The 16,165-nt window shown below is 46.3% G+C and overlaps 1 protein-coding gene across 1 annotated transcript; it reads left to right on the forward strand.

Moving 5' to 3' along the window:
• The first annotated feature begins 8,553 nt into the window (after window positions 1-8,553).
• LOC142777306 (uncharacterized) lies at window positions 8,554-9,862 on the forward strand. Its single transcript, XM_075881612.1, has one exon. The coding sequence runs from the start codon at window positions 8,744-8,746 to the stop codon at window positions 9,749-9,751; it is 1,008 nt and encodes a 335-aa protein (XP_075737727.1). The 5' UTR covers window positions 8,554-8,743; the 3' UTR covers window positions 9,752-9,862.
• The last annotated feature ends 6,303 nt before the right edge of the window (window positions 9,863-16,165 follow it).

Here is a 16,165-nt window from a genome sequence, read left to right on the forward strand (position 1 = left end):
CTTCAGGCGCCTCGAGGCGGTCCAGCACCGTCTTTTTGAGGGTGTCATATTCTTCTTGCGCGGGGGGTGAAACCAAAATGTCGTCGATAGCGTCGGCGATTTCGGGGGGCAGGGCTGCGACGACGTGAAGGTATTTTTGTCGACTGCGAGGTGATGTGCCGGAGCTGAAAACGGGCCCCCACTTGGCTGAACCAAACTCTTGGATTTTTCGGCCAAAATTTGGTAGCTTCAGTTCTGTGGCGATGACCGCAGGCGTGGAGGCAGCAGCGTTGTCGTCGGAGCTCATCGCGGCGTGTTCGTTGAAGCGTTCGGGTCACCAATTTTGTAGCGGCCGGGAATGTCGGCTGCCGGAGGCAGCGAGAAAGAAGACGTGAAGCTAGTTTGGAGTTGCAGGGCAAGACTGTTTATTTCCACTACGTGCGAGTGACGAGAGCTCCCCTAGACGAGGGAGAGAAGGAGGCACCCCCGCGTTCTTCTACAAGAAAGAGGAAAAGGCCCCCCCCCCCCCGAGCGAGCAGACGTAGCATGCCGCCGGTGCTATTCCCGGAGCCGGCCCCGACAACACGTTGTTCCCCGAACACGGAGGAGGAGGCGCTGGCGCCGCGAGTAGGCGCGCTGTCGACGGCCGGCTGCAGACGGGATAGAAAAGAATGCGGTGGTGCTGAGCAGCTTCCGCTACACTAGAACATTCGACGGCAAGAGTATAAATGCCGACGCGCTTCGCCGCTTGTGAGTTGTTGATCGAAGGCTGACGCTCCGTTCGCCGCTATCAGTCTGAGACTGCTATCTGTGCAAGACTGCTGCTGTAATTGGACTTTCCGTTTACCGGGCAAAGGTTCGCCCAAATAAACAGTTAAATCCCAACACGAAGTCTCCTGTCTTTGGCCACGTTACGACCACGTGACAATATGGATGTCATGAATGTCATGATTTACCTCTGTCATTGTCCTGCAGCTCTTGCGGTGGTTTAGTTCACATGGCATGTTGCAAAACTGGTATGGTATGACATGATTGTACGGTGAACACAAGGTACAGACCCTAACATGAAAATTATCACATGGCTGTCATGTAACTACATGACTACATGCCAAGCTCATGAGGCGCTCACGGCCGTTTCGCTAGCTTCACATATGCCAAATTTTGTGTACGGGACGTGAATGGATGAAGAAGGTATAATACTGGTGCAAACATAATAAACATGAGATGCGTATCATGTAACATGACTACATGCTAGGCCAATGATGGATCCCGGCCGTTTCACTAACTTCACATGCACCAAACTTGGTGTTACGTGACGCGAACAAACGACATAGGTAAATGACACATCCAAACATGATAATCAAGATATGCGCTTCATGTAACCACATGACTACATGCCACACTGATGATGCGCTCGCGGCGGCTTTGCTAGCTTCACATATGCCAAATTTGGTATTACGTCACGTCAGTGGATTACGAAGGTATGTGACTGGTGCAAACGTGATAATCATGAGATGCGTGTCATGTGAGAACATGACTACATGCCACATTCAAGGCACCAATACATTTCGACGTGACGCGGTGCGCGTGCTCGCCAGCGTTCATTTCGTTGCGTCACGCCGGGGTCCACGTCAGGCGCTGGTCCTGCCATGGATTCGCAGGCGCGAGCCGCGCTGGGTTGCTTTGACGCAAGCGCGTTTCCGCAAGTCCGGCATCCCTCCGTCACGAAAAGAGGGAGACGCAGTGTTGTCTGGGTGATCAATCGGCACGAAATGCAGCATGTCGCATTTCGCACCAGTTGCCATCGGGGCGCACCGACAGACGCTGGTCGCGCCGGGCGTCAGACTATAGAGTGCTCGCGTTTCTCTAACGTAGTGTCACTGTGCCCAGCGTGCGCGCGCGTCAACGTTACAATAAAGTATATTGGGCCCTTCATGATGCGCTCGTGGCCGTTTTGCTAGCTCCACATATACCGAATTTGGTGTTACGTGACATCAATGGATGACAAAATATATGACTGGTGCAAACATGATAATCCTGACACGCGTGTCATGTAAGAACATGATAGCATACCACGCTCTTAGCGCGCTCGCGGCTCTTTCGCTAGCTCCAAATATACCAAGTTTGCTGTCACGTGACGTGGATAAATGACGAAGGTGAACGACACACCCAAACATGATAATCATGACACGGAAGTCAAGTTCGGCATCATTTGCATCCACCTCGTAACGTTGTGCTGATTTTAAAGAGGCATATCAACCTTTCTCATTCGTGCTTCGCATAAGATTGATTCCTACTGAACGTTGGATCTGCCAATTTTTTGTATATGTTATGAAGTATTTTTAAAGAGACATCCTGCTCCATGAAAATGCTTAGAGGATGACTGATCCGAAGCACATGCTTTTGATACATCGGCTCAACGATGAAATATTTTATCTTCACTCCCGATATTGTTAGGCTGTTTTTCCTAAACAAACGCAAAATAATAACTATATATATAATTATTTCGTATACTAATATACGAAATAGTGTTCACCGATTTGCTTTGTCGTGGCTCGGTTTCAATTCATAACGATATTTACTCACTGGTATTGCCTGAGCATGACAAATTTTGTAACCGTGTAAGAACTTGACATTTCATTTTGACGTGACTTTCACAGCACGCTTTCATGTCGGAACGCCTTGCTGAGCTTAATCATTCGTGACTATCCCCCTAACCGGTGATTGTTACCTGTTAACTATTGGTACTTGCCAGCAGCCGGAACATTTCAGAGCGCTGCAAAGTTGGTAGAACAAAGCTTTCAGTGTGGGTAGGCACTTTGTCAACATGGTAAGGACACATCGGTAGTTCAGGTTTCTATCAACACTCGAGCTGACACGCCATAAATTCGCAGTTAGGTATGAGTGGCACTTAGCAATCGCTGATTCTCTGACCGGAAATTCATCCCTTAGATGGGCCCGATTACGTCATTGGGGTGAAGCATGTGCCCATTCGTTGGTTTTGTTGATTTCAAGAACATGCTCAAAGGCATGACGCCCACTGACATAACTTCTCGTCATTTTGTGATCACACGCTTCCCCAGCATGTCTGTGAACCTTCAAGAACCGTCGAGAAAACAAGAGCAGCGGCATTTCATAATATTGTAACGACGCAGACACAGCAGGAGTCCGATATAGAAGAGCTCACTTTAATTAAAATGAAAGGCGCTCGTGAAGAGGACTGGGCAAGAGCTTCGTCTTCCTCTCTGGCTGGGCGAGCTCTCCTCTGCAGGTTGAATGCGGCATTTGCCTCCCTCCAGAAAGAGCATTGACCCGATGCTCGGCTACAGAATACGCGGTGTATGTAGTTGACGTATTACTCAACTGGCTCACTGCAATATGGCTTCGTCCGCACAACGTGCACGATTTCAGATTTTTGAGCTCGCGAGGAACTGTCAGGGATGACCTCAGTCACTTAGGCGCCGTACAACATCGTAGGGACCAAAGTACTTCTTCAGTACCTTTTCAGAAAGGCCGCGTCAACGAATATGGCTCCAGACCCCCACTTTTTCGCCTGGTTGATAAGTGACGTATCGGTGTCGCAGGTTATAACGTTGCACGTCGCAACTCTGCTGTCGGGCGATTCGCACGCGTGCTAGCTGCCATGCCTCTCCAGCTCGTTGGGTAAAGGCTTGAACATCCGTGTCTGTATCGTCGCAGTCTTGCAGCAGCATGGCATCAAGCATTGTTTTCACTTCACAACCATAAAGAAGACTAAAAGGCGTGCTCCGTGTAGTTTGCTGCTGCACCGTATTATAGGCAAACGTCACGTATGGTAGAACGTCATCCCAATTTTTATGATCCACGTCGATGTACATACTGAGCATATCAGCAATTGTCTTGTTGAGGCGTTCTGTTAAGCCGTTGGTTTGTGGGTGGTAGGAGGTAGTTTTTCGATGCGCTGTTCCACTCAACTCAAGCACGGACTTGAGGAGCATGGCCGTAAAAGTGGTACCTGTGTCTGTTATTATAATTCTAGGAGCACCATGCCTCAGAACGATATTTTCAATGAAAAATCGTGCCGCTTCTACTGTGGTTTCACATGATAAAGCTTTTGTTTCTGCGTAGCAAGTAAGATAGTCTGTAGCGACAATCACCCACTTGTTTCCAGTATGCGAAGTCGGAAATGGTCAGAGGAGATCCATTCCAATTTGAGCAAAAGGCATGGTGGGCACTTGAACTTGTTGCAACAATCCGGCTGGTTTTGAAGGCTGCGATTTTCGTCGTTGACAATCAAGGCACGAGCGGACGTAATGCTTTACAGTGCCTGGAAGCTTCGGCCAGTAGTACTTCTCTTGGATCATACACACATTTGTCTAAACTTCGTACTTCTGGCCTGCTTTTTACTCCGTGTGTGTTCGTGTGACTTGAAGCTGTTTTCTCATGAAACAAAAATCGGTAAATGTTAAGCGATTGCGCTTCACCACCCTATTTTTTAATTACCTTTTCAAATTGGGTCACGAAGTTTAAAAAGGTTGAATCTTTCTTTCAAAACAACATCAAAACACAGCAATAAACGAAGCCGCAAGTACGATTCGTCGCCCGCAAGTGCGAAGACTAGGCAAAGGTGTGTACTACAGTACCCATCATTCCCATGGTCGCTGAACGATCGCAGCACCAGAGTGTCCTCTAGTTAATTTTGAGAAAGGCAGAGGCTGCTGCGCCACGTGGCGCACGAGCCACCCCCACACAGAAACGGCTGCTGCGCCACACGGAAGTGACGTCATGCATTTTCGGTTAGGCGCTTTGTTTGAATAGTCGGGAGTGTCTAGCGGTACGTCTAGACATAACGATAAAAGCAGTTGAGATTACGTCCAAACGAAAAAGTGAACAAAAATGTTAGTTAGGTTTAGCGTGACAACAATACAAAGCCAGCTTGTTTGCCATCTCAAACTGATCGGCAGCTGTGGCGTAGTTGGATTCTTTCGTCGGCACTCACGCGCGTCGGACGCAGGAATCATGTGCTCCGTAGGAGCGGCGTTTGCGGCAGATTCTAGCCGCGGAAACAGGTCTTTTGATGACGATAAGGAATATCAAGTTGTGTTGCCAACCCTTCCTACAGGACGAATTGTTTTAAATACGGTTTTTCTGCACGCTGACGTACGAGCCCGACCTTATCGAGTGGAAGATTTCCGTGACACCTTGGCCAGCCTGCGACTGCTCCCCGAAGTGGTTGCTTTGGGGGCATATAGGATGAGCCACGTGTGGGCGGTAACGTTCAAGAACATGGACGCTGTCAAGACGATTCTATCGCAAGGCGATATCAAGGTAAAAAATTGTCGCTGTCTTGTCATTGATCCGGCAAACCAGGATGTGCGTATGAAAGTGCACTGGCTGCTGCACAATGTTCTCGATGAGGATGTGCGACGTGCTTTCGAGCCGTACGGCCAAGTGGTTGACGTCAACAGAGAGCGGTGGCGTGTAAACGGCATCAGCGAAAAAGGCTCCACTACCCGTATTGTGACACTTCGGTTGAAAGTGGGCGTCAAAATTGAAGACCTGCCTCACCAAGTGAACGTAAGCGGTGAGCAAGCTTTGGTGGTTGTTCCGGGCAGAGCGCCAGTGTGCTTACGCTGTCGAGCAAACGGGCACATACGGCGAGATTGCCGTGTGCCACGCTGTGGTGCCTGCCGAAGATTTGGCCACGAGGAGAACGACTGCACGTTGTCTTATGCCAGCGTCACCGGACCTCCGAGTGGCAACGACCACGCAGAGCTGTTAATGGATGAGCATGAAGCTGAAGAGGCAGCGAGCGCGACTGCGAGGAAGGAAGAGGCGACCCCAGAAATGGTGAAACTGAGCAGGCCTAGTAGGATGGACAATGAAAAGGTCGAGAACAAGGCATCCGAACCACAGCCAGAAAAACCGATAACGACAGACAAGCCAGAACAGCACCTGCCGACTGTGAAGGCTCCCAGCGACGCAGACACACTGCAAGACGACATGGAAATCAGCGACAACGCAGGCAGTGGACTAGCTGGAAAGCGACCAAGAGACATTGTTGGGGAAGACTTCACTACCTCCGGAGACGTTGGTCGAGAAGAACCACCAGCAAAAACCATAGGAATGAGGCGACCAACGTTGAAGCCACGGCCGAACTTGCAGACTAATCCACGGGCGGAGGCCAAGCAGCCTTCGCAAAAGCTTCCTGGGACTTGAGTTTTTTGTGCCTTTTTTCCGGATGGAGAGTAACCCGTAAGTGAACGGAGTTTACGCACACCATGCCTCTGTAAAACCTGGACCGATTGCCGCAAAATTTTCAGTAAAACTAAAGCCGTTTTTTTAGAAACGTTCACCTAAACACTGTGTTTTGTACTCCCTTCCCTAAACAAAAATCATGGCTTTCAATATAGAGTCAGCCTTACGCGTCGCAACTTTTAACGTTAGAGGTTTACGCTCGAAGAGGCGACAGTATCAGTTACGTCGTTTGTTTCTTGAAAATGACGTTGATATCGCCGCTGTGCAAGAAACGAAAATTGAATCTGAAGAGCAGATGGACACCATATTTTTGAACTTCCGCTCCAGATACAATATATGCGTGAGTCATTCTGTAGGTACTTCAGGCGGATGTCTTCTCTTTATAAGGAACACAATTGGCATTGTCGAAAAAAGTGTACACAGTGATAATGAAGGGCGATTAATTGCATGTGATTTTCTTCTTTCCGGCATTAGTTGGCGCGTTGTGTGCGTATATGCGCCAAATAGACAACAAGATAGGAAAATATTCTTCGAAAGTCTTGATACGTATCTATCATGCGAGAAGGCAGTTATACTTCTAGGCGATTTCAACTGTGTGTGTAATGCCGAAGACAGGGCATGTAAAAACTTTGTACGTGACTCTAGTGCTTTGGTATTGGATTCAATGACGCGTGAGCGGAACTTGGATGACGTGGGATATGTACTGGCGCAGGGTACTCACTATACGCATTACCAGCTCAACAGTAAAGCTAGACTTGACAGAGCATACGTGTCTACGTCCCTGCTTCCTATGTGCCAGGGCTACGCAGTGAAGAATGTTTCATTTAGTGACCATAGTCTAGTAATGTTCACCATTAATAAAAAAGAAAAGCCCAAATTCAATTGGGGACTCTGGAAGTTAAATGAAAAGCTACTCGAGGATGAGAAGTTTGTAGAAAATGCTGAAAAGGAATTAAAAGAAGTGGCGAAAGGTGACGCAAGTAGTTCAATTTACACATGGGAGTGCTTCAAGGAAAAAGTAAAAATAGAAGCAATTGGAAGATCAGTTTCAATAAAACGCACTAACCTGAAAAAAGAAAGACAACTGCAATGTGAGCTTGATTTTTTGCTATGTCAGGAATGCGCGCAACCAGGAGAGCGCAGTAAAGAAATAAGAAGAGTGAAGCAAGAATTAGAAGCCGTAGATACGGAAAGGTACAGAGGAGCGGTGGTACGCGCACGCGCAGAAAGATTATGGTGTGGCGAGGTTCCCACAAAACGTGCCGTCACAGATGAAAAGAGCTACGCGACAAGAAACGAGATAAGGGCGATAGAACACAAAAATGAAGTCACCACAGATAAAACCGAGATTGAGCGCGCGTTTGTGGAATATTTCCAAGAACTGTTGGGAGGCGTCAGAGCGGACACGAGTACGTATAGTCGGCGTTTCTTGTCACTTATGCCGAAGCTTGAGGATGACGTAAAAGCGAGATTAGAAGCACCCATCTCGGTCAGAGAAATCGAAATCACCATTGAAAAAATGAAAAACGGTAAAACACCTGGTCCAGATGGACTAGGTGTAGCATTCTATAAGAAATTTAAAAATCTTGTGGCAGAAGCTTTGTGGAATGTGTTCGATGAGGCATACGAGAGGAAAGAGTTGCCAATATCTTTTCGGAGAACACACATCGTGTTAATCCCAAAAACTGAAGATCCCAGGAAACAGCTGTCCGTCACATCCTACAGACCCATAACCCTAGCGAATGTTGACTACAAAATATTCATGGGTGTTTTGGCCAGGCGAATTCAAACAGTGATTAAAAAAATAGTCGGACCACATCAGACTTGTGGCATAAAAGGCAGAACAATTATGACGAACATTCATATAGCCCGAAATATGTTAGAATGTTGCGATGAGTTTGACGGTAAAGTAGCTATGCTACAAATCGATCTCGAGAAGGCATTTGACCGCGTGAACCATGACATACTTTTCAGCATTCTTGACTATGTCAATATAGGGTCTGTGGTGTTGGAAGGGGTCCGAATGGCGTACACGGGATGCACTACAAAAATTGTAATAAACAAACAGCTTAGTGATAATATACAAGTCTTATCGAGTGTAAAACAAGGATGCCCTGCATCAGCACTGCTTTTTGCTATCTATTTAGAACCTCTATGCCAGAAAGTGATACAGAATGATCAGGTGCGGGGGTTTCATTTGATGTTTGCAGAGGTCAAAATACTTAGTTACGCCGATGATATTGCTGTGTTCTGCGAAGATCGGGAGAGTATTAGAGAAGCACTAAACGACGTGAAATTCTTCTGTGATTGCACTGATAGTAGAGTCAACTGGAGTAAATGTCTTGGAATATGGCACGGAAATTGGCAGAACACACCATCAATATTTGAAAGCATTACATGGAAGGTTATACCTGACAAGTACTTAGGGGTACCGCTCCAACACTACAGAGACACAACAGAATATTGGAAACAAGAGACAGAACAACTAAGAGACAAGACAAAAACGTGGGGTGGGCGCGATTTCTCAATGTTTACGAGGTCAACAGTGAGCAACATATTTCTTATTTCACGAGTATGGTATGTTTTACAAGTGCTATTCATGTCACGTGTTGCTGTACAAAAGCTACACAGAGTGATCGCAGTGTTTATCTGGGCGTCCACGTGGGAAAGGACAAGCCGAACGAATCTGTTCCGTTCTGTGAAAAGTGGGGGGCTTGGTCTTGTACACTTGTTCCTGAGACAGATAGTATCTAGGTTTGTTTTTTTACGAGATCAAGATGATCGTTTTTTGAGAACGTTGATACATGTGCGGCTGTCCCATTTTTTGCCTGATTTCATTGTAACCACTGTCAATGGGGTGACAAAAAGACCTAAGGGGTACATGAAAGAAGTGATTGCTGCTGTGGAAATATTGAGAGTGCGATTTTCGATGGAGTATCTCTCTAGGGTTTCGCGAAAGAGACTGTACAAGGACCTTGTAGAAACCATGTTGCCAGAGCCTCTGTATAGAACATTGTACCCTAATGGGCCCGGGGATGACGTCTTGAAAAGAGTGAAGAAGATGCCAATTAGACCATCAATGAAGACATTCTTTTTCAAACTTCACAGCGGCACACTCCCTACCAATCCATGGCTCCGAGAAAAAGGAATATTCGTCCCGTCAGTTGATTGCATTATCTGCAGAAAACTCGAGACAGTTGACCACATCTTTCTAGACTGTACCGATGCAGTCTTTCTCTGGGACATCCTTCAAAGGACCCTGAAGAAAGACCTGCCAGTTACACAGTATGGCATCCGTTTTTTGCCAGTCATAAATGTAGGCGGTGTGCCCTACGATATGTTCATGGTACTGGTTCTTCACAGTGTGTGGCGAACACGGATGGCAGTGCGAAACGTAGACGTGAATCCCCGGCCCGCTCGAGAGTACTTCATAGAAAGTGTACAGTATTTGATGACTGCATACGAGGCACAAGATAAGCCAGAGTGGTTGCCATGTTTAGATAAGTTGGTGGGCATAAAGCGTCTGCCTTTTTAACCCCCACGTGCTGGAAGATGTGACAGCACTTTTACACGTGACACTGCACTGTATTCTTATATTGATTTGTACTGTTTGCGAAGCAGGCAATAAAGAAAAAAAAAAAAAGCAGCTGTGGCGTAGTTGGTTAAAGCAACACATCAAATGGTGAGGTCGGTGGTTCAAGTTTTATTGCAGTTATCGATACTTTTTCTTTTTTTGTTCACGCATGTATTGTTTTAACATTTGCGCCTCCTCATCAGCCCGGTTTGCTGCTGGTGGTGGTCCCGTCCACAGGCCCTTTAATATTGGATGTTCGATGACTCTTGCAGGATTGACTATATTTGTTATTATAAAGTGTTTTGCGAATTAGTGCTCTTAATCGACGAAACGCAAAAAGACACAAAAAAGTCCAATGCAGCTGGCTTCATTGGTTTCTTTGGCACAGGTGTCAGGAATGTTGATTTCCACGGTTTATCGAAGTTTTGATGAGAGAAAGGTGCACTGCAACGTAGTCTCGGGCAACTTTTTTTATGTCGCTCAGTGTACCATCACCTGACGAGGTAACCGGCAGGCCACTTTCTTTAAAATTACTGACGTGTCACCGCAATGTTCTAGGCAATCAGCACTTGATAAACAATGCCCAAGGGCAAGTGCCCACGGCGTTAGCCCTCCTAAATACAAAACAGCTTGTCTGCCTTGCTCAATAACATTCGCGGCCTGAGAGAGCACGGGAGCATTCACGTAGCAACGGATGAGAAGGGCCGTACGTGTTCGCACTAGACAAAACAGACGGCAATGCAGTAGCTCTGGCCTTCGTAGATCACAGGCTTCGTAAGAACATAACAATAAAGTTGGTTCCATCCACCGTATGAACACTTCGCCGACGCACTGGGGTTTCATGCAAGGGCGTCCGGTCAGTCACACGTGAACTGTGCGAAAGCATTTATTTCATCGTCGACCTTGTCCATCGCGACAAGCAAAACTCGGCAGCAAGAACACTTTCATTTTTGACAACACCACGCTTCGCATTGCAATCTAGAAAATGCAGTACGTCCAACAACTGTAATCCGCACATCATACTGAGAAACTTTATGGCGCACAGACTCAGATGAAGCTGCGGCGCGGTGGACGGGCGCGCTAGCTCCAACCACCAGGTTCAACTAAGCATCCAGCAGTCACATGAAGCAGCGACGACACTCCAGTCCTCCTTGGGAGTGGCCTAGGCCATGGCCACGATTTCATCGGAGTTTTCACCACCTAACACATTGCAGGCGGCTACCATCTCGCAGTGTTTACAACTGGTAGGTGTTCTGTGGTGTTTAACTTTCACAGCCACAGCGCCCGTGGCGTCCCCTGTACTAAAATACTTGTTATATGTATTTAAATAACAAACCTAGGCTACATGACTCGTTAAACACCTGTTTAGTAGAATGTTTGTAGGTTTAACACATTACACACGAATAATTTACACATTTATTTATCTTTAGGTAGTAATATTTAAAGTGACGTCACTTCCGTGCAGCGCAGGAGCCACTTCTGTGTGGGGCTGGCTGCTGCGCCGCGCGGCGCAGGAGACGCTGCCGTGTGTCTGTGTGTGGGGGGGGGGGGCTCAAGCGCCGCGCGGCGCAGCAGTCTCTGCCTTTCTCAAAATTAACTAGAGGGCACTCTGGTGCTGCGATCGTTCAGCGACCATGGGAATGATGGGTACTGTAGTACACACATTTGCCTAGTCTTCACACTTGCAGGCGGCGAATCGTACTTGCGGCTTCGTTTATTGCTGTGTTTTGATGTTGTTTCGAAAGAAAGATTCAACCCTTTTAAACTTCGTGACCCAATTTGAAAAGGTAATTAAAAAATAGGGTGGTGAAGCGCAATTGCTGAACATTTGCCGATTTTTGTTTCATGAGAAAACAGCTTCAAGTCACACGAACACACACGGAGTCAAAAGCAGGCCAGAAGTACGAAGTTTAGACAACTCTGTGTACTACCCATGATTCCCAAGCTCAGTGAAGCGCTGTGTGTTGCAGCTCCCATAGACACTAGCACCTGAGTTCCCTCTAGTAAGTATTGTGAGAAACTCTATGGCTGGTACCGCCCGCTGCCGTGATAATAGTCTCGGTCGCGAGTGCCACCGCGCGGCGCTTGCTCAAAACTGAAGGCAGGCCAACTCCGCTGGGAGCGCGAGCCATTACCCAGGCATTGTTTAGAGGAGGCGTTGGTCGGGCGTTTGGGCGTTTGAGCGCGTCCGGTAAACGCCCGTAAGGCACGCGCATGCGCAGTGCAGACCCGGTAAACCGGTATCCGCACACTTTTTTTCCATATAGCGGTGCGCCGGACAGACAAAAATTCTCTAATGACTTCATCGAAGGGCGACTGCCGCGGTATGGATCAAAACTGCGACATCCGGATCAGCAGCCGAGCACTGTAGCTACTGTATATCACCAGGGCGCACACAAATGACCAAGCAAAAAAAAAAGAGGCACAGCTTTGCCGCAAAGGCAAAAGCAATGAGCACGATAGCAACAAATTGGACGCTCACGCGCAGAATGGCATGCAGATCTAAACGCGCCCCGCGTTTCTCACGCACAAAGAACGCAAGAAACGTACTCACAGGTACAGATTAACGCGAATAAGCGTTAGTTGTTACTTCGCTGTGTATGAAAAGCGCGCCCTTTTACAAATGGAGGCTGTGCAACGATTGCAGTGATCTTTGTGCTCCCGGTAGCTACAACAGAATCGTTCCAAGGAAACTGAAAGGCTAGCCAAGACGTACAATCCTCCCCGATGCAAGATAAGGGCGCGCGATCGAACGTTCATCCTCCTATTGTCTACGCGGGCCAAAGTACGCGTGAGAGACGAAAGCTGTTGCGCGTTCGCTGCGCCATTTCACTGATAATGCCGAAAGCACGATAGGTTCCCCCCCCCCCCCCCAAGATGCCTGCAAACAGCGGTAAGTGGTAGAAACAAATAGCTTGCCGTTTGAACGTTGCAGGAGGTGCCTTTTGGGGGCTCAGTGGTTGACGCCTCGTATTCCCGACGTGAAGGTCCCACGTTCGATTCCGCGCGCCGGTGTCGTTTTTTCTGGTATTTTTGCTCTTTCTTGCGTCTTCATATATACAGATACTTATACATATACGATGTATGACATTGACGCCGACGTCCCCGTCGACGCCCGCGGCGAAATCCAGCCGAGAGTGTCTACATATATTGCTATCGCAATAAAAGAAAAAACTATGGAATCAGCCAGAGAACACCGACTTCAACCGCTGTGTAGTAGACGCGTGCTTCAAGCCAAACTATTGATTGAACAACAGGGACGAGCGTTCCTACTTAGCAACAGCGAGTTTGACTGATATGGTGGTCTCCATGGAAGAGCGTTGCTGTTCGGAAACAAATCAACACAGAAGAAAAAACAAACAAAACAAGAATGAACCTAAAATTTCCCGTGGTGGTAAACATACTTTAGTAAATCTTATTTTATTTCATTTCGTGAGGGCAGGTGGAAGGCGGGGCTTGTTCTTGATCTGAAGTAGCGGCCACACAGGCGCAGGTGTAGTCGACTGCCATTGCTAGCCAACAACGGAAGAGTGCTAACCAACACATCAAGAAAAGAGGAAGAGTGTGATTTTTTTTACGGCTGATGATCCGCTTCCACACTAGGCACTAATTTTGGATAGCACTGGCGACTCCATTTTGAAGCTGTTTTCGCACGAAAAAAAGAAGGATCTGTGAATTACTCCGTAAAAATTGAAAGGTGTTTCGCCTTCTAATTTACTACCAACTCTTCAAAACAACGAGAGAGTTGTTAGAAATCTGTTCTGTTTTTCTCGTAAATAATAACTTCAAGTCTAAAATTGCGCATTAGATTGTGTTAGTGAACAGAGATAGTAGGCATAGTTGTGTAAACAACTTCTTACGCAGTATTCAAGAAGCTTTTTTATTTCTGCTTGCGCATGCTGTCACTCTTTCAATGCTGCCTCTTGTCCACCCTGAAAATTTCTTCAGTTTCTGTAGTGTCTAATGCCAGGTATACGCATTATTTAGTTATTTCAATATTTACATCGTACTTTATTTGGTCCCTGCAGAGGCTAAAGCGTTTTTTTTCTTCCGATCTCTACTTCCAGAACATTCCATTCCCATTATGGAGATAATAATGAACATTAGTGTGCAAACTCTTAAGTATACGAGTCATATATGCGGAGTTGCGATGATATGAAATTATGAAATACTACGTCAAAGAAACAAAGCAGAAAGCATTGTTTCGACCCAAGCTCAAGCACCGCCTTTGCAATGCAACTCGAGCATGGAGCTGCGGCGGCACCTCCATTGTCCGGGCAGTACAGCGCCTGTGCGATGCGCATTACGAAAGGGCTATTGGTCTATTCAAGGATTACACACTTGAATAAAAATTTTTACTCCATCGCATATATATATATATATATATATATATATATATATATATAATGAGATATAACAGACAGTAATGCCAAGGAATGTACAGGGGAAGTTATTAGAACCAATGGAATGTAAATAAGAAGAAAGAAAAGTGGACGTGACGCCAAACATGCGAATAAAGGTGTTTTTACACTCGTTGTTTGGCTTATAGATGGCGCTGACTGTCACTCCTACTTCTAAACTCACATGTAAACCCCAAAAAGTGAATGGAGGGACGGCCGCTGTGATAGCTCAGTGGTTAGAGCATCGAACGCGTTATTCGAAGGTCGTAGGTTCGATTCCTGCTCACAGCTGGTAATTTTTTCATCCACTTTTCTTTCTTCTTATTTACATTCCATTGGTTCTAATAACTTCCCCTGTACATTCCTTGGCATTACTGTCTGTTATATCTCATTAATATTGTGTTAAAACAAGGAAATACGAGCCCTTAGGTATACACTTCTCTCCCTTATTTCATTGAACGAGGGTCTCGTACTGGCAGACTTGGTGTGTTTAGGTTGTATAAGAGGGACAATTATTCAGCTGCCCGCTCATAATAAGTTCACGTGCTACGTGACGCCAAACATGCGAATAAAGGTGTTTTTACACTCGTTGTTTGGCTTATAGATGGCGCTGACTGTCACTCCTACTTCTAAATTCACATGTAAACCCCAAAAAGTGGATGGAGGGACGGCCGCTGTGATAGCTCAGTGGTTAGAGCATCGAACGCGTTATTCGAAGGTCGTAGGTTCGATTCCTGCTCACAGCTGGTAATTTTTTCATCCACTTTTCTTTCTTCTTATTTACATTCCATTGGTTCTAATAACTTCCCCTGTACATTCCTTGGCATTACTGTCTGTTATATCTCATTAATATTGTGTTAAAACACGGAAATACGAGCCCTTAGGTATACACTTCTCTCCCTTATTTCATTGAACGAGGGTCTCGTACTGGCAGACTTGGTGTGTTTAGATTGTATAAGAGGGACAATTATTCAGCTGCCCGCTCATAATAAGTTCACGTGCTACGTGACGCCAAACATGCGAATAAAGGTGTTTTTACACTCGTTGTTTGGCTTATAGATGGCGCTGACTGTCACTCCTACTTCTAAATTCACATGTAAACCCCAAAAAGTGGATGGAGGGACGGCCGCTGTGATAGCTCAGTAGTTAGAGCATCGAACGCGTTATTCGAAGGTCGTAGGTTCGATTCCTGCTCACAGCTGGTAATTTTTTCATCCACTTTTCTTTCTTCTTATTTACATTCCATTGGTTCTAATAACTTCCCCTGTACATTCCTTGGCATTACTGTCTGTTATATCTCATTAATATTGTGTTAAAACACGGAAATACGAGCCCTTAGGTATACACTTCTCTCCCTTATTTCATTGAACGAGGGTCTCGTACTGGCAGACTTGGTGTGTTTAGGTTGTATAAGAGGGACAATTATTCAGCTGCCCGCTCATAATAAGTTCACGTGCTACGTGACGCCAAACATGCGAATAAAGGTGTTTTTACACTCGTTGTTTGGCTTATAGATGGCGCTGTCTGTCACTCCTACTTCTAAATTCATGTAAACCCCAAAAGTGGATGGAGGGACGGCCGCTGTGATAGCTCAGTGGTTAGAGCATCGAACGCGTTATTCGAAGGTCGTAGGTTCGATTCCTGCTCACAGCTGGTAATTTTTTCATCCACTTTTCTTTCTTCCTATTTACATTCCATTGGTTCTAATAACTTCCCCTGTACATTCCTTGGCATTACTGTCTGTTATATCTCATTAATATTGTGTTAAAACACGGAAATACGAGCCCTTAGGTCTACACTTCTCTCCCTTATTCATTGAACGAGGGTCTCGTACTGGCAGACTTGGTGTGTTTAGGTTGTATAAGAGGGACAATTATTCAGCTGCCCGCTCATAATAAGTTCACGTGCTACGTGACGCCAAACATGCGAATAAAGGTGTTTTTACACTCGTTGTTTGGCTTATAGATGGCGCTGA

Source organism: Rhipicephalus microplus, chromosome X (genome assembly GCF_043290135.1).
Source record: "Rhipicephalus microplus isolate Deutch F79 chromosome X, USDA_Rmic, whole genome shotgun sequence".
Lineage (NCBI taxonomy): Eukaryota > Metazoa > Arthropoda > Arachnida > Ixodida > Ixodidae > Rhipicephalus > Rhipicephalus microplus.

Excerpts from the sequence above, each read along its gene's own strand:
- LOC142777306 (XM_075881612.1), top strand. The coding sequence starts at position 8,744 with ATGTTTACGAGGTCAACAGTGAGCAACATATTTCTTATTTCACGAGTA.